Genomic DNA, 23,503 nt, shown 5'->3' on the forward strand with positions numbered 1-23,503 from the left:
ATATGTAAATTGACAACAACGACTGACTGTTAAATATTATTTAGAGAATATCCTTTGATATCTCTACTACACTAATTGATTGGTGGTACAGTCAACTCCTATACAGTGTATGTAATGGTGGTTTGGTACTGTTGAGAATGAATGTTTTCACCAGGCCTAAACTGGAACATGTAAATATCTGTAGAATATATTTGAATTAGAAATGATGTGTATAGAAAATACAAATGTACTGCCTTCATGTTGAACCTGATGACGTATTAAACACAGGAAGTTACAAACAGGAAATAAGTAGGCCTTTTTTTAATATAATACTACAAACAAACACAACAATAGATGGGTTTGCATGCATGTGTGCATGCAGTGTGTGTGAGGTTGTGTATGTGGGTGTAAGACAGAGAGAGAATGTCTGTGAGAGAGAGACACACAGAGAGAGAGAGAGAATGAAGGAGGAAGTAGTGTGCACTGTGTGCTGCTGTATGTGTTACAGTATGTTGTCATGGTGATGTTAAAACTCTTTCTCACAAACCCAGTAGATTTCCCTGTCACAGGACAAGTCATTCCATGCCTCCAGAGGACGCTGATCTGTACGTATCTCAACACAGTCCTCCTCACCATAGTCTCGTCTGCCAGCACCATTATCAGGCTGTGGATGATGCCAGTACCTACAGGGTTAACAACAGTCAGATATCATGGTTAATACCAGTACCTACAGGGTTAACAACAGTCATATATCATGGTTAATACCAGAACCTACAGGGTTACAAACAGTCAGATATCATGGTTAATACCAGTACCTACAGGGTTAATAACAGTCAGATATCATGGTTAATACCAGTACCTACAGGGTTAAAAACAGTCAGATATCATGGTTAATACGAGTACCTACAGGGTTAACAACAGTCAGATATCATGGTTAATACCAGTACCTACAGGGTTAAAAACAGTCAGATATCATGGTTATTACCAGTACCTACAGGGTTAACAACAGTCAGATAGCATGGTTAATACCAGTACCTACAGGGTTAATAACAGTCAGATATCATGGTTAATACCAGCACCTACAGGGTTAACAACAGTCAGATATCATGGTTAATACCAGCACCTACAGGGTTAACAACAGTCAGATATCATGATTAATACCAGTACCTACAAAGGTTAAAAACAGTCAGATATCATGGTTAATACCAGTACCTACAGGGTTAATAACAGTCAGATATCATGGTTAATACCAGTACCTACAGGGTTAACAACAGTCAGATATCATGATTAATACCAGTACCTGACAATAACCTGTATAGATAAAGGTTGATTGAACTGAACATTGGAGCCTTATTGTCAGAGTAGTTATCATCTCTTACTCTGTGGTCAGTGTTGGTTCACTAGTTGAGTATGGAGGACCTAGAGTATGAACAACACAGAGAATCAGTCCTACTCCTTACTCTGTGGTCAGTGTTATTAGAGCGGTAGTGTATTACCTTGGGGTGGTCAGTGTTATTAGAGCAGTAGTGTATTACCTTGGGTGGTCAGTGTTATTAGAGCAGTAGTATATTACCTTGGGTGGTCAGTGTTATTAGAGCAGTAGTATATTACCTTGGGTGGTCAGTGTTATTAGAGCAGTAGTGTATTACCTTGGGGTGGTCAGTGTTATTAGAGCAGTAGTATATTACCTTGGGTGGTCAGTGTTATTAGAGCAGTAGTGTATTACCTTGGGGTGGTCAGTGTTATTAGAGCAGTAGTATATTACCTTGGGTGGTCAGTGTTATTAGAGCAGTAGTATATTACCTTGGGTGGTCAGTGTTATTAGAGCAGTAGTATATTACCTTGGGTGGTCAGTGTTATTAGAGCAGTAGTGTATTACCTTGGGTGGTCAGTGTTATTAGAGCAGTAGTGTATTACCTTGTGGTGGTCAGTGTTATTAGAGCAGTAGTATATTACCTTGGGTGGTCAGTGTTATTAGAGCAGTAGTATATTACCTTGGGGTGGTCAGTGTTATTGGAGCAGTAGTGTATTACCTTGTGGTGGTCAGTGTTATTAGAGCAGTAGTATATTACCTTGGGGTGGTCAGTGTTATTAGAGCAGTAGTATATTACCTTTGGGTGGTCAGTGTTATTAGAGCAGTAGTATATTACCTTGGGGTGGTCAGTGTTATTAGAGCAGTAGTATATTACCTTGGGGTGGTCAGTGTTATTAGAGCAGTAGTATATTACCTTGGGGTGGTCAGTGTTATTAGAGCAGTAGTATATTACCTTGTGGTGGTCAGTGTTATTAGAGCAGTAGTGTATTACCTTGGGGTGGTCAGTGTTATTAGGGCAGTAGTATATTACCTTGGGGTGGTCAGTGTTATTAGAGCAGTAGTATATTACCTTGGGGTGGTCAGTGGGGTGCCGTCCACCCATATCAAGTTCCCCTCAGTAACAGAGTCAGTCAGACCAATCCAGACTCTCTTGTTGAGGTTGAAGAGAAACTCCTGTTGTTGAAAAAGATAAATATATATACGTATATGTTTGATCATATTTACCGCCTGCACACCCATATCCTCTCTCTCTCTCTCTCTCTCTCTCTCTCTCTCTCTCTCTCTCTCTCTCTCTCTCTCTCTCTCTCTCTCTCTCTCTCTCTCTCTCTCTCTCTCTCTCTCTCTCTCTCTCTCTCTCTCTCTCTCTCACTCTCACTCACCTGTTCCTTATTACTGTTTATGATCACCAGGTCTGCTCCTCTCTCCAGACAGTCCTCTCTGCTCTGCTTCCAGGTTTTAGTCTCAGTAGACAGGAAGTACCAACTGGATTCAATCTTCTGCCAGCCTTCAGGACAGGTTTGTTCTACAAGATGAAGACGTGAATTTCTTTCAATTTACCACACAAGATACTAAAGTATTCAGACACACAATAAAGCGTGTGGGATTAAAGAAAGTGTACTATTGTATGTTTACTCACTGAGATTGGTAAACCTCCCATTAAGAACATCTCTCTCAGTCTGTAGCTGGTCTCTCTCTTCAGTCAGGTTGTTGTAACTAGTCTGAAGCTGGTCTCTTTAGTCAGGTTGTTGTAACTGGTCTGTAGCTGGTCTCTCTCTTTAGTCAGGTTGTTGTATTTGGTCTGTAGCTGGTCTCTCTCTTTAGTCAGAAGGCTGTTTACGTCCTGTAGCTGGTCTCTCTCTGTTGAGGCGTGATGACCAATGACTCCATCTGTAAAAGGGAAAAGTTAATCAAACATGTAACTACCACATCATTATTAATTAAGTATGATTAAGTAGGCTACTTAAGTCTCAGTGACAACATACTAAACTTACAGTAGACAGACAGGACTATGATCCCAGCCAGTAGGAGAACACACAGCAGCCCCAGACACACTGCAGCAACTCCAGAAGGTCTCTTCCACCACTGAACATGTACTGAATCACAAATGATTAAAGATCTTTGGTCATGTTTCATCCAGGATTGAGACAAATAAAGCTGGAGTTCTACAGGGTTATCACACCTGTAATTGTTTTTGTGCTTATGTGTTTGTGTTTGTTTGTGTGTGTGTGTGTGTGTCCGTGCAATCTTACCTGAAGCAACAACTCCATCTCTTGTACTGGGCTTGAAGGCTCTTACGTTGGCATATAATTGGCCATCAATGTCTGTGTTCTTCATTGCATCAGGCTCCTCGTCTTCAAATCCATCTGTGTTTTCATAGACTCCCTCTGACATCTTAACACACTTGTGGTCCAATACAGTAACTTCTACTTTTCTCAGCTCTAATGTACGTCTCTATCTATGTGTTCTCTCTGGACTGTCCTGGGTCTGTGTGACTTATTATAGTGATACATGTTTTTAAATAGTCAACCACAGTGAAGAGGAAACTGTCAAATCAACACCACACTGGTCACCACATGACTTAGTGTCTAATCTAAACATGTATGTTTCCCACAGGGCTCATCAGTATTAAACATGTGATTGAAATGAAGTGATAATATAATACACAATATGACTCTCACCAGTCTTAGTGTGATAATATAATACATGATATGACTCTCACCAGTCTTAGTGTGATAATATAATACATGATATGACTCCCACCAGCCTTAGTGTGATAATATAATACATGACATGACTCCACCAGCCTTAGTTTGATAATATAATCCATGATATGACTCCCACCAGTCTTAGTGTGATAATATAATACATGATATGACTCCACCAGTCTTAGTTTGATAATATAATACATGACATGACTCCAACCAGTCTTAGTTTGATAATATAATACATGATATGACTACCACGAGTCTTAGTTTGATAATATAATACATTATTTGACTCCCACCAGCCTTAGTGTGATAATATAATACATTATATGACTCCCACCAGTCTTAGTGTGATAATATAATACATGATATGACTCCCACCAGCCTTAGTGTGATAATATAATACTTGATATGACTCCCACCAGACTTAGTGTGATAATATAATACATTATTTGACTCCCACCAGCCTTAGTGTGATAATATAATACATTATTTGACTCCCACCAGCCTTAGTGTGATAATATAATACGTGATATGACTCCCACCAGCCTTAGTGTGATAATATAATACATGATATGACTCCCACCAGTCTTAGTGTGATAATATAATACATGATATGACTCTCACCAGCCTTAGTGTGATAATATAATACTTGATATGACTCCCACCAGCCTTAGTTTGATAATATACCACATTACATGTCTCTCACCAGTCTTAGTTTGATAATATAATACATTATATGACTCCCACCAGCCTTAGTTTGATAATATAATACATGATATGACTCCACCAGTCTTAATGTGATAATATAATACATTATATGACTCCCACCAGCCTTAGTGTGATAATATAATACATGATATGACTCCCACCAGCCTTAGTGTGATAATATAATACTTGATATGACTCCCACCAGACTTAGTGTGATAATATAATACATGATATGACTCCCACCAGCCTTAGTGTGATAATATAATACTTGATATGACTCCCACCAGCCTTAGTTTGATAATATACCACATTACATGTCTCTCACCAGTCTTAGTTTGATAATATAATACATTATATGACTCCCACCAGCCTTAGTTTGATAATATAATACATGATATGACTCCAACCAGCCTTAGTTTGATAATATAATACATGATGTGACTCTATATCATATTATATGATGTATGTATGAATTGATAGGGTCACAATTTTGTATCTGTTAAAATTATTTGGGATCCTGTTAATTGACATATACACTACATATATCCTGACTGAGTTTACAGCCCCCCAGCCTTCAAATTGAGAAGACATTATGGCTCTCACTCTATGACTGGTGGTGAGGGGGGAAGTTGTCCCTAGACGCTGATCTTAGGCCGGTTTTACATTTCCACAACTAATGGTTAAGGTTAAGATTGGGGGAGAGAAACCTGACCCTAGATCTGTACGTAGGGGAAACTTCCCCCCGTGGTGTGACCGGCCACCAATGGCCATTTATAGTAAGGGTCTTTTTTTATCTATGCTGAGGGTGAAGAGTTTCTCAGAATGAAAAAGCAGACGTTCTGACAATATCTCCATAGTTTCAGTTTGACAGATGTAATAGAATAGAAAGAGGAATAAAAACCCTTCACATGTATTATGACAAAACATTCACATCTCCAACCTGTCTTTCAGTACAACATAACATATACATACTGGTTACATCTAATGACACAACTCTCTCTGCACTGATTCCACTGTTCCACATGACATCTACCTACATTAACTATTATACAACTCTATAGCTCTACTCTATTCCACAGGAGGAGAGAAAGCATCACACAGATCCTTAGATACAGGGACAGAGTCAAAGGTGGCCCTCTGGTGGACGTAGTACTAACTACAGGTACAGCTGTAGTGTTGGTGACAGAGACCTGGGTGGATGTAGTACCAACTACAGGTACAGCTGTAGTGTTGGTGACAGAGACCTGGGCGGATGTAGTACTAACTACAGGTACAGCTGTAGTGTTGGTGACAGAGACCTGGGCCCGGTTTCCCAAAATAGTTTTAAGTCTAAGTTCATCTTAGAACAAAAGGATTCTGTGGTAATAATGATGGAGACTTACGATGCATTTGGGAAACCGGGCCCTGGGCTGTAGAGCTCTCAACCACCCCACCACGTCTTTCACTGAGCCCAAACACACACCCACGTTGCCTGCCCTCTCCTTTACCACCAGCTCTACCTTCTTTGAACAGCAGATGGAACTGCAGTCCCCCGGGTCACGTTCTCGTTCCTGGGGCCTACCGCCTGTTAGGCTCGTTGATAGAAGGAGACCAAGGTGCAGCGTGGTAGGCGTACATTTTCTCTAATTATAAATGTTCCACCAAAAAACAATAAACAACTCAACGAACGTAAAGCTAGGAGTGCAACACATGCAACACAAAAAGACAAGATCCCACAACTGAAGGTGGGAAAAAGGGCTGCCTAAGTATGATCCCCAATCAGAGACAACGTTAGACAGCTGCCTCTAATTGGGAACCATACTCGGCCAACAAAGAAATATCTCAATTAGTCTTTCCTGTATTCCTCTCCTCCTAAACTCCTTGAAGTTTCAAAGTACCTCCCCTAGGATTGTATTTTCCAATGAATTTTGAGAAGGCAGCGAGGAAAAAGGGATGTGAAAAAAAAATCGAGGAAGGATGAATAGAGAAAAATCCCAAAGGCAAGTCTGTAATACCACTTTTTTTCAGTCATCACTATCTGGCCTTTTTCTACAATTTCTCTTCTTAAAATCTGATTTGAACCCTAACCTTTACCACACTGCTAACCTTATGCCTAACCACAACATTAAATGAAGACCAAAAAATACATTTGTATATTCATAAATGTGTACGATTATATACAATTTGTGCTATTATACATCTGTTACAGCATCCACAATACCCCAAACAATGCACACTGCGCAGAATTAGAACTAAACCCGCTAATTATCAAAATCCAGAAAAGAGCTGGAAAAGATCACCACAAAGCCCTCACCTTGATAGATGAACCTAGAGAAGTCTCAGCCAGCTGGTTCTGGGGCTCTGTTCACAAACACAAACAGACCCCACATAGCCCCATGACAGAAACACAATTAGACCCAGCCAAACTATAATAACAATAAGATAACTATTTGACACACTGGAAATAATCAACCAAAAACAGAGCACATTGGAATGCTGTCTGGCCCTAAACAGAGAGTACACAGTGGCAGAATAGCTGACCACTGTGACTGACCCTAAATGAAGAAAAGTCTTAAATATGTACAGACTCAGTGAGCCTAGTCTTGCTATTGAAAGATGCCGCCATAGGCAGTCCTGGCTCTTGTGAGAAGACAGGCTATGTGCACACTGCCCATAAAATGAGGGGGAAACTGAGCTGCACTTCCTAACCTCCTACCAAATGTATGTCCACATCAGAGACACATATTTTCCACAGATCACACAGACCCACAAAGAATTAGAAAACAAATCAAACATTGACAAACTCGCATAAGTTAGGTGATCTAATACCTATTTTTACTTAAACATTTCACTGATGGTTAGGACCTGTAAGTAAGCATTTCACTGTACGGTCTACACCTGTTGTGTTCGGTGCACGTGACAAATACATTTTGATCTGATTTGATCACAGCAACAAGATTGCCATGAAAACAGGGCAACCAATGGAGCACAAACAACATTGTAAATACCACCAATATTTATCTGTTTATTTATCTTACCCTACTATTCATACTACAACTATTTGCACATTGTTAAAACACTGTAGCTGATAATCTAACATTTGAAACATCTTTATTCTTTTGAAACATTTGAGTGCAATGTTTACAGTACATTTAATTGTAATTTTTTATTGGGTAGATCAGCTTTAATATTGCTGATAAGTTGTAACTTCCATCAATGTAATTGTCTCCATCATTTCCAATCCCCCATATAGTTTGGGGGAAAATGTATATAAAATGTATATATTTTTGTATATATTTTCATTTATTATTTTCCCCTAATCCTACCACTCCTCCCCCCTTTTAAACAGTTTTTTTAATGATGTTTTTTGTTTCTTGCTTTGGCAAGATAAACACATGTTTCCCATGCCAATAAAAACCCATTGGGGGAGAGAGATATTTGTGTACAGACGACATGCAATGCAACTGTACATAACGAGCTATTGTTCTCTAGGATAGGGGGCAGAGTTTTCACTTTGGGAAAAATAGCGTGCCCAGTTTCAACTTCGTTCTACTCATCCCCAGAATATAAGATATGCATATTATTAGTAGATTTGGATAGAAGACACTTTCTAAAACTGTTTGAATCATATCTGTAAGTATAACAGAACTTATGTAGCAGGCAAAACCCTGAGGACTAACCATTATTTTTTTTATTTTTTTTATAAGTCACTGTCTGTTCAATGAGTTTTCATTGGGAGGCCAGATTTCTAATCACTCTGTTCTCAGTTCCTACTGCTTCCACTGGATGTCACTAGTCTTGCGAAATAGGTTGAGGTTATTCATTTGTGCAATGAAGAAGAAGGCCATCAGGAAGTAGAGTAACGTCTTGTGTACTGTTTGAGAGTTGCGCAAGACTAAAAAAATGTAGCTTTGTTTGTTGATCTCCTGTATTGAAAACAGATAGACCCGTCTTCAATTTGATCGATTATTAACGTTTACAAATACCTTAAGTTGTATTACAAAAGTACTTTGAAATGTTTTGGCAAAGTTTAGAGGTAATTTTTTAGATATTTTGTAGTGACTTTGCGCAAATTGGAAGCTGTTTTTTTCTGGATCAAAGGCGCCAAATAAATGGACAATTTGTATATATATGGACGGAATTAATCGAACAAAAGGACCATTTGTGATGTTCATGGGACATATTGGAGTGCCAACAAAAGAATCTTGTCAAAGGTAATGCATGTTTTATAATTTATATCTGCGTTTTGAGTAGCGCAGGCATGGTTGAAATATGCTACACTCTATTTGTTGACATTGTGCTATCATCATATAATAGCATCTTATGCTTTCGCCGAAAAGCCTTTTTGAAATCTGACATGTTGGCTGGATTCACAACAAGTGTAGCTTTAATTTGGTATCTTATATGTGTGATTTAATGAAAGTTTGATTTTATATCATTTTTTTGAATTTGGCACTCTACATTTTCCCTTGCTATTGGCCAGGTGGGACGCAACCGTCCCGCTATCCCAGAGGTTTTTAAGGAAGAACCACTGTAGGAGTTGGCAAGACAGCACTAAACAGATCTGGGACTCTAGCTAGGGTTGGGTTAAGTTTAGGTAAGAAGAATTGTTTAGGGGTTGGAGTGAGGTTAGAAAACAAAATTCAAGCCAGGAACCTTGTGTTATGCCTTACATTCACCACCAACCTATCACCTAGTAAGTGTATTTAACTCGCACTGTAAGCTCTGCCCTCTGACCATTGAGCTTTAATTGAACCAATCACATTCATTATGTCCTTGAGGCAGAGCTGCCCTCAGGGCAAGATTGAATATGGAAAACTGTCCCTAACCAATCTGGATTGTTGTTTGAGGTTTAGGCTAAATCTCTATCACCTGTTCACATTCTTTTAACCAACCCTTTGTCCATCTGCTGGTGGATAGAAAAAGCATTGAGCATTTAAATAAACCGATGACCAAACCACAAACAACATGGAAGCTGTCAAAAAACAAGGAAGATGAAGGCACTTAAAATCCCTTTATTGTGGTCGTACGTTCAATGAAACAACACACAAAAAATGAATGTAAAACAAGAAACAAGAAAACAATGGAACATATTATCTACAATATTGTATGTATACTGCATAACTTTGCTCTTCAATAAAACATATTTGTTCATTGAACAATATATTTTAAAATATTATAGATTGGGTTGCCAGATGGTGGTGTCATACATGACCGATGACATCACAATGGTCTTAAAGCCAATTTGAACAATGGGTTAATGAGGAAATGCATCAGTCTTCATTGGTTATCAACATGGCTTGTTTCTGCTGGTGCAAAAAGGTATGAAATCAGGTCATTTAATCGATTTACAACTACAAATATCCTGGAGTAGTATTTCTTATATAGACCTAGTGGGAAGAGTACAAGTTAAAGTACATTCTGATTGACAAATACATAAAAAGTGAAGTTTGGCTTTTGCAAATGTCACTCAATGTAACCTGTCTATACTGTGTTATTTGAGGTTTAGGATAGATAGCTAAGTTCCTCTAATTTAGGCCTACCTTTTCCTATTCTGATGACCCCCCTCTTCCATTGGCTGGGGATCAAGGAAAAAAGGATTTAGCACTATCACATCTTCTTGTTAACAGAAAAAACGTCAGAAAGCAAATTCAGTTGATGTGGAGCAGAAGACAAGAAAGAAGAAGGAGAGTGGCACTTCATCCCCCTCTCCAATTCCATCTGACCGTTCTGAACAGAATGGCTTCGCCACCTCTGACCCCTCACCCTCTGACCAACTCTCCTCCCTCCATCCACCTCCCTCTCCTGTTAAATGTTCCTCTCAGCCTTGCTCTCCTGCTAAACAGCCCTCTGTACCCCGGTCACCTGCCAAACACCCTTCCCCAGTGAAATCCTCTCCAGTGGTGTCCCATCCTAGTTCTCCCTCTCCTACCAACCCTCTGGACTGTCATGGAGACACCAGCCATGAGGGCACAACAGTCAGGTAATTCAAACATAAAGTACAGTGCCATCCTAGAGTCTCTTTGGAGAGTTGGGTTTAGTGCTACAATACCAGGGCCAGTGTTTATCAAGAGTATGAGTGTTAATCTAGGATCAGGTCCTCTCTGTCCATAATAATCTGATTTTATTATGATCTAAAAGGCAAAACTGATCCTAGATCAGACTCCTACTCTGACGCTTGATACACACAGTCCCAGAAAGTTATTTTCCTCAAACTGTAGTTTTAGGCTCTTCTATCCACATCTAGTGGATAAAGAGAGTACTAACCTATTGCCCTGGTCTACTTGGTACACTGCATTTACATGGACAGCAGTACATACATAACTACTCAGACTGTGTTTATAGTACAGTATAGTGTTTAATAGAGAGACTGTGTAGAGTGGTACTATCTCTGTGTTGGAGGCCTGAGACCTGTTTCTCTCCTTCTTCCAGACCTCTGTCTCTTCAGGAACACTCTAGTCCAAGACCCCAGAGGCCAGTCTCGGCCACCAGAAGCATGACTCTTCCCAGGGCCAGTTCAGCCACCAGAAGCATGACTCTTCCCAGGGCCAGTTCAGCCACCAGAAGCATGACTCTTCCCAGGGCCATTTCAGCCACCAGAAGCATGACTCTTCCCAGGGCCAGCTCAGCCACCAGAAGCATGACTCTTCCCAGGGCCAGCTCAGCCACCAGAAGCATGACTCTTCCCAGGGCCAGTTCAGCCACCAGAAGCATGACTCTTCCCAGGGCCAGCTCAGCCACCAGAAGCATGACTCTTCCCAGGGCCAGCTCAGCCACCAGAAGCATGACTCTTCCCAGGGCCAGCTCAGCCACCAGCAGCATGACTCTTCCCAGGGCCAGCTCAGCCACCAGAAGCATGACTCTTCCCAGGGCCAGCTCAGCCACCAGCAGCATGACTCTTCCCAGGGCCAGCTCAGCCACCAGAAGCATGACTCTTCCCAGGGCCAGCTCAGCCACCAGAGGGCCAGAAGAGACCCAGGGGGCCAGAGGAGAACGGGGGGCACTGGTCAACATGGAACTTCTTGGGTAAACCACAACACACTGCAAATGCATTGAATATAAGTTATTTGTTGTTTAGAGATCAGTGTCTGATATACTATGGGGATAGGGCTTACTATCGAGCATGTTCGTTTTATTAGATATTTATAAACCCATGAATTATGTCAATCTTGGTCTAAAGGACACCCATTTCTTTGTGTTAAATATCATTTATCCCTGACCAAGATGGCTGCCATTATCACCACTTTATAGAGATATGAAGGTTTATGATTCATCTCTATGTGTGTACTGATGGCCGCTTCTTCTTCACAGGTTGCCTAACATTGGCAACACTTGCTTCCTTAACGCCACCCTGCAGTGCCTCCTGGTCCTGCCGTCCTTCTCAAAGGCAATCCTGCACCAGGAACAACTCTGGAGCTCCTCCCCCTTCTCCAACCTGCTCAGGTAAGGAAGGCTCAAAAGCAGACACTCACCCCACACACCCATTATTTGTGGTCATAAATTAAAGAAGGGACACTCTTTTCACGCCACTTCTATAGAAAGTGATTGTCGTAGCAGGTTAGGAGAGCATTTTCACTAATCCTAACCCTTTTCCTAACCTTAACCACTTCATATTTTGCTGTGTATTGTTTTTTTTGTTTTCAGGTTTTGTTTTGTTTTCGGGAATCTTCATAACCAAGAGGAACAACAATGACACAATGATTATGATGTAGGCATTTTGTAGGCCAATTTGGAAAGTGTAGAATGACTACATGACCCACAATACTCATTGACTGAACATTCCACCTTACTGTGGGAAATGTGGTCGTTTTTTAAAATGCTCTGGATTTGAGAGCAGTATCCAAACCAAATATCTTAGGAGAATAAACAACACATTTTTGTTGTTTGGCTTCATTGTCCGTCCTCAAAGGTGAAATTGAATTGACTTGAATGAATCATTTCTAATGATGGGGTGCCGCTAGATAAAACATATTTGTATATACTCATCTGCCTCTTCAGGCGTAAGCCAGTAGGTTGACACCATCCAGTCAGCTGCTCATTTACTCTCTGTCTCCCCTACAGGTGTCTGTCTGATGTGCACCGTTTGAGTCTACCTGACAGTGGTGCAAACCAGGCCTCAAAAGCAGACCTCATGTGGAAGGTCAAGTACTCCTTGTCGGGATACGATTTGAAGTATCTAGGGGACACGCAACAGGTAACTGAGGCACTACTCTCTTGTGTACGAGCGCTCTTTTTGCAAGGCTTCATTTTGTCTTCATCATTTGCTTTTATCTTGGTGTGTTTCTCTCTCTTCCTCATCATAGGACGCACACAAGTTACTAGTGAACATGCTGTGCCAGCTGAAGGAGGAGGGCATGATACTGAAGACACTCGGGGTGAACTATTCCTGCCCTGTTTCTCAGCTGGAGTTCCAGCTTGTGTCGGTGCGCACATGTACCAGGTAAGAGCTCCCATTGGTTGTAATGTATCTACTGAGAACATGATCTTTCTGCAAATAATATCACAAAACACATGGCATAACAGAAACATTGTAGAGACCTGAAACAGAAACAGACTTGATGCATTTTCCTTCTCTTTGTGCTGCTTCTGAAGCTGTGGGCGCGAGTCGTCCACCAGAGAGGACTACAACCACCTCTCATTGGACTTCAGCCCTGAGCGCACCTTGCTGAGCAGCCTAGCACTCACTTTCAAAGTCAGCACTTAGGGCTCAGCCCTGCATGTAGAGACTAACACCCAGGGCAAGCTGCCCACTGCCTCAGAATACGCTATCTTATTATTATAGTGGTGTCATTCATTTTGTAATGCTTTTGTTTCTAACCAGGGTGAAAAGGTTGAATTCACATGTGAGGGCTGTAAAGGCCTCCACGCCTTAAAGGTGGAGCAGTTCCACACACTGCCTCTGTGAGTTGTCCCTTTATAACCTCTCATAGGACTAGCAGTGTTTCATGAAATGAGTGTTCATTGTGTCCTGAGCCTTTAGGAGTAGTTACCTTCCTGAGCAGGTTGTAGGACTTAGGGATGAGCACCACCGAACCCATTTCACTCATCTGTTATTTTGTTGACTGGTTTCATTGTCTGTCTGTTCATCTCTCTTCCTCTCTGTCTCTGGGCAGTGTGCTGGTTCTGCATCTGAAGAGGTTTGGAGGACCTGGGGGGTTGGAGAAGCTGGAGGCTCCTCTTTTGTTTCCTTCGGAGCTGAGGCTCTCCACCCTCTGTGGGGACATGGTGCCACACCTGCACAGTGCCAGCCCACAGGCCCTCACCAACCAGGCCCCCAGCATCCAGGGGTCCATCCCCCAGACCCTCGCCAGCCTAGTCTCCAGCCCACCTGGAGAGGCTAAATACAGCGCCCTCTGCTGTACAGGTAAGTCATTGCACCGTACCACTATTCTTGCTCCAACACCACACAAACCACCCACTCCCAAAACGGTCCTGCTGACAGAGAAGCTGGAAGCTGCAATTTAAAATGTTTCTCAGACATCTTTAGTGATGTTTCTCAGACATCTTTAGTGATGTTTCTCAGACATCTTTAGTCATGTTTCTCAGACATCTTTAGTGATGTTTCTCAGACATCTTTAGTCATGTTTCTCAGACATCTTTAGTGATGTTTCTCAGACATCTTTAGTGATGTTTCTCAGACATCTTTAGTGATGTTTCTCTGACATCTTTAGTGATGTTTCTCAGACATCTTTAGTGATGTTTCTCAGACATCTTTAGTGATGTATGGGAGCTGTTTTAGTCCAGAGCATTTCAGACAAGTGACCACGTTTTCTCAGCTCTTGATATGTATATTTGACCCCTCAGATTCAAATGACCAGGAACCAGGAAAAGTGCTGCTGACAGCCTCAGTGGTGAGAAGAGAGAGAGAGATAGAGAGTGAAAAAACATTTTTTTTTAAGAATAAAGTAGGCTAATAAAGTAGGCTGAAACCAGTGAAAAATAAGTTATGACAGAACACTGAGATAGTTATGAGGAGTACACGATGTAGTAGACCTCCTGCAGTAGACTAGTACTGTAGTAGACTGTAGACTGTGGTGGACTGTAGAGGAAATGAGAATCACCTACGATCACATGTGTTTTCTTACAGAAGCAGCAGCCAGTGCAGTCAGTGAATGGTTACTACCAGCTGACTGGCTTAGTCTCTCATTTGGGAGGCTCCGCAAACTCCGGTAAGTAAATACCTTAAAACACACACATGCAGATGCACAATACATATGACATCAGACATCAGACTTCCTTCTCCTCGGCTCTCAATTTACGTGTTCACGTCTGCCTCTGCCGTATACACAAGTATCTTAAAGGCCAGGGATCATCAACTAGATTCAGCTTCGGGTCCATTTTTTTTCTTAGCCAGATGGGCAACGGTATGGAACAAAATTACTAATAATTTGTAGACTGCAAATTGACCGTAAGAAGCCCAAACAGATACAATATTTGACTCATTTCAAACCTTGCTTACATTTGTGTACAATCACATATCTCTCTTTATTGTGCGTGGGAATACTTTGAAACACATTTCCAAAATGAAAATCACTTGGAGCTGATTTGCTGTTGTTTTTACAGTCTTTTAACAATTACATTTTATTTGGTCAGAAAGCATTGTGGGACAAATTTGTCCCACGGGCCGAAATTTGGGGAACCCTGGTGTATGGGATAATTAGACCCTCCAATAGCCACTTTGGCCAAGCGAGCAAGTCTGCAGGCTTCACAGTGAAGTGCTATCCCAACAAGCACTGCAATATGTTTAGAGTTTATGCAGTTTAATTCAAAAGAATGGAGAGACATGCCTAATTATATGCCACTTGTATTTGTTTATCTCTGATTTCAAAACTTGACACATATAACAGATCAAATACCTCACAAAGGAACTGTTTAACTGTTACAACACACTCTATTACCCACAATAGCCTGAACTTTGACCTCTAGTCTGTCTTCCTTGTTCCACAGGGCACTACATTAGTGACATCTTGCATGCCAGTGGAAACTGGTTCTGCTGTAACGACAGTCAGGTGTCAATGTCCAATGAGGCCACTGTGCTGAGGACCAGAGCCCGGAGTGCCTACATGCTCTTCTATATGTTCAGGTACTGCTGACTCTCGCCATCTATGTTCTTGTGTTGCTATTTATGTGTACGGTTCCTTTCACCCTACAGGGCAAGAGAGCGGGAGGCCCCAGCACACAGGGCCTAACAGGAGCACCAGCACCAGCCCCAGCATAAACAGGGGTAGTACCTGGACAGCCTCCAATCACTCAGACCTGCCTCAACAGGGGCAGCACCTGGACAGCCTCAAAACCCCCAGCCCAGCCTCAACAAAAGCAGCATTTGGACCATTTTCAACACCCCTAGGTTAGCCTCAACATGGGAAGAACCAGGCCTAGTCTCAACATGGGAAGAACCAGGCCCAGTCTCAACATGGGCAGAACAAGACCCAGCCCCAACAACCTCAGACCTGCCTCAACAGGTGCAGCACTCGGCCCAACTTCAATCATGGGGCTGAAGGGAGACTTGCTCTTCAACACTAGCATCAACATTCTTTCAGTAGCTTATGTCATAAATACCTGCCCTTGTTTTGACTGCTTCACCTAATGTATAAAGCTCATGTAAGAAAACGTATAAAGTATACACACTAAATGTAGTACACATGTAAATGTGTTGGATAGAGTGTGTGATTATTTAGAGGGTACAACATCCCTTCTATTTGGTTTGGTTGAAATCCTCCTGTTGTGAAATACACTGTGGTGTATAACCTCTTATTCAGCATGGTCAGACCGGAGGACCTGTAATATTCAACATTGATCCATGTCGGGAGATGACTTGTGCATGCCATGCAATTTTAATAAAGACAAACAAATTTAAGATAATCCAATTTAAGATGATTCTGTTAACCGTTGTAACTCTTTAACTCAGGTAGCTTTATCGTATTCTATTCTTATTTACAATAAAAGTGACTCCAAAGTTACACAATACATTATTTACCATGAATTTCTATTACATTTCCATTTGAGTCATTTATCAGACTTACAATTAGAGCATTTATCTTAACATACAGTGCCTTCAGAAAGTATTCACACCCCTAGACTTTTTACACATTTTGTTGAGTTGCAGACTGAATTTAAAATGTGGTAAATATATTTTCTCTCTCACTCAACTACACAAAATACCCCATAACAACAAAGTTAAAACATATTTTTAGAAATGTTTGCAAATGTATTGAAAATTAAATATAATATAGAATATACATAAGTATTCACACCCCTAAGTCAATACTTTGTAGAAGCACCTTTGGCAGCGATTAAAGCTGTGACTATTTCTGTTAAATCTATAGGAGCTTTCTACACCTGGATTGTGCAACATTTGCCCAGTATTCTTTTCAAAATGCTTTAAGTTCTGTCAAATTGGTTGTTGATCATTCCTAGACAACCATTTTCAGGTCTTGCCATAGATTTTCAAGTAGATTTAAATCAAAACTACATGTACATATTACCTCAACTAACTGGTGCCCCCGCACTTTGACTCTGTACCGGTACTCCCTTGTATATTGGTTCCAAGATGGCTTAACAGTTCAGACGTCATTTTTGTCCTCGTACTGTCTTGTCCTGTATATATATATTTACATATATATTTACACCTTCTTCGCATATCTTTTATATATTTTATTATCCTAGAACTCAACTACAAAAGCTTTCCTGCAACCCGCCTCACCAATTACTTAAAAAAAAATATTATTTACCTCAAATCTGAAAATCCACAGTGGAAGCTAACCAGGGGCTAATCAGAAGTTAGCCAGAAAGCTAACCAGAAGCTAGCTGAAAGCTAATCTGAAGCTGCCCAGAAGTTGGCCTGTTTGCTGGCTAGCGTTGGTGTTTCAGCTGCCCACGTTTTGTGGTCATCAGCTATTCCTTTAGCTCGATAATCTACCGGCACTTTTGTGCAACGCGACTCGGACCAGAGCATACCGGGCCTTTTTTTCTCTCAGTTTCCCCGGATTTCAGCCCCAGGCTCTGGACATTTGCACCTTGATTTCGCAGCTAGTTAGCTGCAAACTGTGTGACTATTGGCTTACGTCGATCCCGGAGCAAACTTAAATTATTCCGGAGCTAGCCAGCTGAGGAGTTCCATCAGCCATTCCTGGGCTACAGTCACCTATCCGGACCCGGGTTTTTATTGCTGCAGATACGGAGCCCCACCGGGCTTTCACGATTGACTGCCGACGTTATCTGCCCGAGGGAGTTATCCAACTGGCACCTCCGTCACGACGTTACCTGAACGCTCATCTGGGGCCCGCTAATCGTTAGCTGTCTTATCGGCTGCTATCTGAATAAGTATATCGGACAAATTTTTTTCTTGGGTCACTATATCTATTTTGCCAATTGGATTGATCCCCTCTACAAGACACGGAACCCCACTAATCTACCGACGGAAACGCACGAGGTGTCTAAAAATAGACATAGCCATCTACCCGGCCAGCTGTCTGGATCGCCGTGACCCCAACCAACCTCTACTCACTGGACCCTTATTGATCACTCGATTAAGCATGCCTCTCCTTAATGTAAATATGCCTTGTCCATTGCTGTTCTGGTTAGTGTTTATTTACTTATTTCACTGTAGGGCCCCTAGCCCTGCTCACTATACCATATCCAACCTTTCAGTTCCACCACCCACATATGCGATGACATCACCTGGTTTCAATGATGTTTCTAGAGACAATATCTCTCTCGTCATCACTCAATACCTAGGTTTACCTCCACTGTATTCACATCCTACCACACCTTTGTCTGTACATTATTCCTTGAAGCTATTTTATCGCCCCCAGAAACGTCCTTTTACTCTCTGTTCTAGACGACCAATTCTCATAGGTTTTAGCCGTACCTTTATCCTACTCCTCCTCTGTTCCTCTGGTGATGTAGAGGTGAATCCAGGCCCTGCAGTACCTAGCTCCACTCCTATTCCCCAGGCGCTCTCTTTTGATGACTTCTGTAACCGTAATAGCCTTGGTTTTATGCATGTTAACATTAGAAGCCTCCTCCCTAAGTTTGTTTTGTTCACTGCTTTAGCACACTCTGCCAACCCGGATGTTTTAGCCATGTCTGAATCCTGGCTTAGAAAGACCACCAAAAATTCTGACATTTTCATCCCCAACTACAAGATTTTCAGACAAGATAGAACGGCCAAAGGGGGCGGTGTTGCATCTACTGCAAAGATTGCCTGCAGAGTTCTGTTTTACTATCCAGGTCTGTTCCCAAACAATTTGAACTTCTACTTTTAAAAATCCACCTCTCTAAAAACAAGTCTCTCACCGTTGCCTCCTGCTATAGACCACCCTCTGCCCCCAGCTGTGCTCTGGACACCATGTGTGAACTGATTGCCCCCATCTATCTTCAGAGCTCGTGCTGCTAGGCGACCTAAATTGGAACATGCTTAACACCCCAGCCATCCTACAATCTAAGCTTGATGCCCTCAATCTCACACAAATTATCAATGAACCTACCAGGTACCACCCCAATTCCGTAAACACGGGCACCCTCATAGATATCATCCTAACCAACTTGCCCTCCAAATACACCTCTGCTGTTTTCAACCAAGATCTCAGCGATCATTGCCTGCATCCGTAATGGGTCAGCGGTCAAACGACCTCCACTCATCACTGTCAAACGCTCCCTGAAACACTTCAGCGAGCAGGCCTTTCTGATCGACCTGGCCGAGGTATCCTGGAAGGATATTGATCTCATCCCGTCAGTAGGGGATGCCAGGATATTATTTTTAAATGCCTTCCTCACCACCTTGAATAAGCATGCCCCATTCAAGAAATTTAGAACCAGGAACAGATATAGCCCTTGGTTCTCTCCTGACCTGACTGCCCTTAACCAACAGAAAAACATCCTATGACGTTCTGCATTAGCATCGAACAGCCCCCGTGATTTGCAACTTTTCAGGGAAGCTAGAAACCAATATACACAGGCAGTTAGAAAAGCCAAGGCTAGCTTTTTCAAGCAGAAATTTGCTTCCTGCAACACAAATTCAAAAAAGTTCTGGGACACTGTAAAGTCCATGGAGAATAAGAACACCTCCTCCCAGCTTCCAACTGCACTGAAGATAGGAAACACTGTCACCACTGACAAATCCACTATAATTGAGAATTTCAATAAGCATTTTTCTACGGCTGGCCATGCTTTCCACCTGGCTACCCCTACCCCGATCAACAGCACTGCCCTCCCCTCTGCTAATCGCCCAAGCCTTCCCCATTTCTCTTTCTCCCAAATACAGTCAGCTGATGTTCTGAAAGAGCTGCAAAATCTGGACCCTTACAAATCAGCCGGGCTAGATAATCTGGACCCTTTCTTTCTAAAACTATCTGCTGAAATTGTTGCCACCCCTATTACTCGCCTTTTCAACCTCTCTTTCGTGTCGTCTGATATTCCCAAAGATTGGAAAGCAGCTGCGGTTATCCCCCACCTCAAAGGGGGGGACACTCTTGACCCTAACAGCTACAGACCAATATCGATCCTACTCTGCCTTTCTAAGGTCTTCGAAAGCCAAGTCAACAAACAGATTACCTACCATTTCGAATCCCACCATACCTTCTCCGCTATGCATCCTGGTTTCAGAGCTGGTCATGGGTGCACCTCAGTCACGCTCAAGGTCATAAACGATATCTTAACCGCCATCGATATGAAACAATACTGTGCAGCCGTATTCATTGACCTGGCCAAGGCTTTTGACTCTGTCAATCACCACATCCTCATCGGCAGACTCGACAGCCTTGGTTTCTCTAATGATTGCCTCGCCTGGTTCACCAACTACTTCTCTGATCGAGTTGTGTCAAATCGGAGGGTCTGTTGTCCGGGCCTCTGGCAGTCTCTATGGGGGTGCCACAGGGTTCAATTCTTGGACCGACTCTCTTCTCTGTATACATCAATGATGTCGCTCTTGCTGCTGGTGATTCTCTGATCCATCTCTACGCAGACGACACTATTCTGTATACTTCTGGCCCTTCTTTTGACACTGTGTTAACAACCCTCCAGGCGAGCTTCAATGCCATACAACTCTCCTTCCGTGGCCTCCATTTGCTCTTAAATACAAGTAAAACTAAATGCATGCTCTTCAACCGATCGCTGCCTGCACCTGCCCGCCTGTCCAACATCACTACTCTGGACGGCTCTGACTTAGAATATGTGGACAACTACAAATACCTAGGTGTCTGGTTAGACTGTAAACTCTCCTTCCAGACTCACATCAAACATCTCCAGTCCAAAGTTAAATCTAGAATTGGCTTCCTATTCCGCAACAAAGCATCCTTCACTCATGCTGCCAAACATACCCTTGTAAAACTGACCATCCTACCAATCCTCGACTTCAGTGATGTCATTTACAAAATAGCCTCCAAAACCCTACTCAATAAATTGGATGCAGTCTATCACAGTGCCATCCGTTTTGTCACCAAAGCCCCATATACTACCCACCACTGCGACCTGTACACTCTCGTTGGCTGGCCCTCGCTTCATACTCGTCGCCAAACCCACTGGCTCCAGGTCATCTACAAGACCCTGCTAGGTAAAGTCCCCCCTTATCTCAGCTCGCTGGTCACCATAGCAGCACCTACCTGTAGCACGCGCTCCAGCAGGTATATCTCTCTGGTCACCCCCAAAACCAATTCTTCCTTTGGCCGCCTCTCCTTCCAGTTCTCTGCTGCCAATGACTGGAACGAACTACAAAAATCTCTGAAACTGGAAACACTTATCTCCCTCACTAGCTTTAAGCACCAGCTGTCAGAGCAGCTCATAGATTACTGCACCTGTACATAGCCCATCTATAATTTAGCCCAAACAACTACCTCTTTACCTACTGTATTTATTTATGTATTTATTTTGCTCCTTTGCACCCCATTATTTCTATCTCTACTTTTTCTATCTCTACTATCTACTTTTTTTTTCTTTTTTTTTTAACTTGATTTATTGTATTTACTTCGCCACCATGGCCTTTTTTATATTTTTATTTATATATATATTTTGTTTGCCTTCACCTCTCTTATCTCACCTCACTTGCTCATATTGTATATAGACTTATTTTTCACTGTATTATTGACTGTATGTTTGTTTTACTCCATGTGTAACTATGTGTTGTTGTATGTGTCGAACTGCTTTGCTTTATCTTGGCCAGGTCGCAATTGTAAATGAGAACGTGTTCTCAATTTGCCTACCTGGTTAAATAAAGGTGAAATAAATAAATAAATAAAAACTGTAACTTGTCCACTCAGGAACATTCACTGTCTTCTTGGTAAGAAACTCCAGTGTGTATTTGGCCTTGTGTTTTAGGTTATTGTCCTGCTTAAAGGTGAATTAATCTCCCAGTGTCTGGTGGAAAGCAGACTGAACCAGGTTTTCCTCTAGGATTTTGTCTGTGTTTAGCTCAATTCAGTTACTTTTTTTCTTCTGAAAAACTCCCCAGTCCGTAACGATTACAAGCATACCTTGACATCCTGTATGATAATGAAACTCTTTATCAGTCAACCACAGTGGATTAGAAACACTGGTCACCACGTGACTTCCACCAGTCTTATGTGATAATATAATACATGATATGACTCCCACCAGCCTTAGTTTGATAATATAATACATGATATGACTCCCAATAGTCTTAGTTTGATAATATAATACATGATATGACTCCCACAAGCCTTAGTGTGATAATATAATACATGATATGACTCCCACCAGTCTTAGTGTGATAATATAATATATGATATGACTCCCACCAGCCTTAGTGTGATAATATAATACATGATATGACTCCCACCAGTCTTAGTGTGACAATATAATACATGCTATGACTCCCACCAGCCTTAGTGTGATAATATAATACATAGTATGACTCTATATCATATTATATGATGTATGTGTGAATCCACAGGGTCACATTTTTGGATCTGCTATAATAAATTGGGATCCTGTTAATTGACATATACACTATATATGTCCTGACTGAGTTTACAGCACCCCAGCCTTCAAATGGAGAACACATTATGGCTCTCACTCTATGACTGGTGGTGTAGGGGGAAGTTGTCCCTAGACACTGATCTTGGGTCAGTTTTGTATTTCCACCACAAATGGTTACGGTTAGGATTGGGGGAGATAAACCTGATCCTAGATCTGAACCTAGGGGAAACTTCCCCCCGGAGTGTGACCGGCCACCAATGGCCATATAGGGATCTTTCTATCTGTGATGTCTGTGAAGAGTTACTCAGAATGAAAAGCATAGGTTCTGACAACATCTCCATAGTTTCAGTTTGACAGATTTAAGAGAATAGAAAAATAATAATTTAAAAAACTTCACATGTTTTATGACAAAACATTCATATTTCCACCCTGTCTTTCAGTACAACATAACATATACATACTGGTTACATCTAATGACACAACTCTCTCTGCACTGATTCCACTGTTCCACATGACATCTACCTACATGAACTATTATACAACTCTACAGCTCTACTCTATTCCACAGCAGGAGAGAAAGCACCACACAGATCCTGAGATACAGGGACAGAGTCAAAGGTGTCCTTCTGGTGGACGTAGTACTAACTACAGGTACAGCTGTGGTGTTGGTGACAGAGACCTGGGTGGATGTAGTATCAACTACAGGTACAGCTGTAGTGTTGGTGACAGAGACCTGGGTGGATGTGGTACTAACTACAGGTACAGCTGTGGTGTTGGTGACAGAGACCTGGGTGGATGTAGTATCAACTACAGGTACAGCTGTAGTGTTGGTGACAGAGACCTGGGTGGATGTAGTACTAACTACAGGTACAGCTGTAGT

The 23,503-nt window shown here is 41.8% G+C and overlaps 2 protein-coding genes, 1 long non-coding RNA gene and 1 pseudogene across 5 annotated transcripts; 2 read left to right on the top strand and 2 right to left on the bottom strand.

Annotated features, from left to right (window-relative positions):
• Nucleotides 1-288: 288 nt before the first annotated feature.
• LOC129855996 (CD209 antigen-like protein E) lies at nucleotides 289-3,924 on the bottom strand (annotated as a pseudogene).
• Nucleotides 3,925-8,534: 4,610 nt separating this feature from the next.
• Nucleotides 8,535-13,011, top strand: LOC129856154 (uncharacterized). The gene is made up of 6 exons (XM_055924258.1): nucleotides 8,535-8,903; nucleotides 10,320-10,672; nucleotides 11,122-11,715; nucleotides 12,001-12,132; nucleotides 12,751-12,924; nucleotides 12,993-13,011. Exons 3-6 carry the CDS (start codon nucleotides 11,186-11,188, stop codon nucleotides 13,009-13,011), a joined length of 855 nt encoding a protein of 284 aa, XP_055780233.1. The 5' UTR covers nucleotides 8,535-8,903; nucleotides 10,320-10,672; nucleotides 11,122-11,185.
• On the top strand, nucleotides 12,997-16,551 carry LOC129855991 (ubiquitin carboxyl-terminal hydrolase 37-like). Of its 3 annotated transcripts, XR_008759586.1 has the most exons (7): nucleotides 12,997-13,129; nucleotides 13,282-13,381; nucleotides 13,511-13,590; nucleotides 13,803-14,053; nucleotides 14,777-14,858; nucleotides 15,637-15,772; nucleotides 15,842-16,551. XR_008759586.1 is itself a non-coding variant. In XM_055924127.1 (6 exons), the coding sequence occupies exons 1-6, from the start codon at nucleotides 13,017-13,019 to the stop codon at nucleotides 15,647-15,649; spliced, it is 639 nt and encodes a 212-aa protein (XP_055780102.1). In that variant the 5' UTR covers nucleotides 12,997-13,016; the 3' UTR covers nucleotides 15,650-16,551. The 3 variants fall into 3 exon arrangements, 2 of the variants coding, with proteins under 2 accessions (XP_055780102.1, XP_055780101.1); XM_055924127.1 differs by having other exon boundaries at nucleotides 15,637-16,551; XM_055924126.1 differs by lacking the exons at nucleotides 14,777-14,858; nucleotides 15,637-15,772; nucleotides 15,842-16,551 and having other exon boundaries at nucleotides 13,803-14,213.
• Nucleotides 16,501-17,143, bottom strand: LOC129855998 (uncharacterized). The gene is made up of 2 exons (XR_008759587.1): nucleotides 16,658-17,143; nucleotides 16,501-16,618 (listed from the first exon to the last, which is right to left on the bottom strand). It is a non-coding gene; the product is annotated as an uncharacterized LOC129855998 (long non-coding RNA).
• Nucleotides 17,144-23,503: the final 6,360 nt, after the last annotated feature.

Source organism: Salvelinus fontinalis, chromosome 5 (genome assembly GCF_029448725.1).
Source record: "Salvelinus fontinalis isolate EN_2023a chromosome 5, ASM2944872v1, whole genome shotgun sequence".
In the NCBI taxonomy this organism is placed as follows: domain Eukaryota; kingdom Metazoa; phylum Chordata; class Actinopteri; order Salmoniformes; family Salmonidae; genus Salvelinus; species Salvelinus fontinalis.

Bases quoted from the DNA above. Each gene is read 5' to 3' on its own strand.
- LOC129855991 (XM_055924126.1), top strand. From the start codon at position 13,017: ATGCTGTGCCAGCTGAAGGAGGAGGGCATGATACTGAAGACACTCGGG. The intron at 13,130-13,281 runs GTAAGAGCTCCC...CTGCTTCTGAAG, and splicing joins TCGGTGCGCACATGTACCAG to CTGTGGGCGCGAGTCGTCCA. The intron at 13,382-13,510 runs GTCAGCACTTAG...GTTTCTAACCAG, and splicing joins GCCTAGCACTCACTTTCAAA to GGTGAAAAGGTTGAATTCAC.
- LOC129856154 (XM_055924258.1), top strand. From the start codon at position 11,186: ATGACTCTTCCCAGGGCCAGTTCAGCCACCAGAAGCATGACTCTTCCC. The intron at 11,716-12,000 runs GTAAACCACAAC...TCTTCTTCACAG, and splicing joins GTCAACATGGAACTTCTTGG to GTTGCCTAACATTGGCAACA. The intron at 12,133-12,750 runs GTAAGGAAGGCT...TCTCCCCTACAG, and splicing joins CCCTTCTCCAACCTGCTCAG to GTGTCTGTCTGATGTGCACC.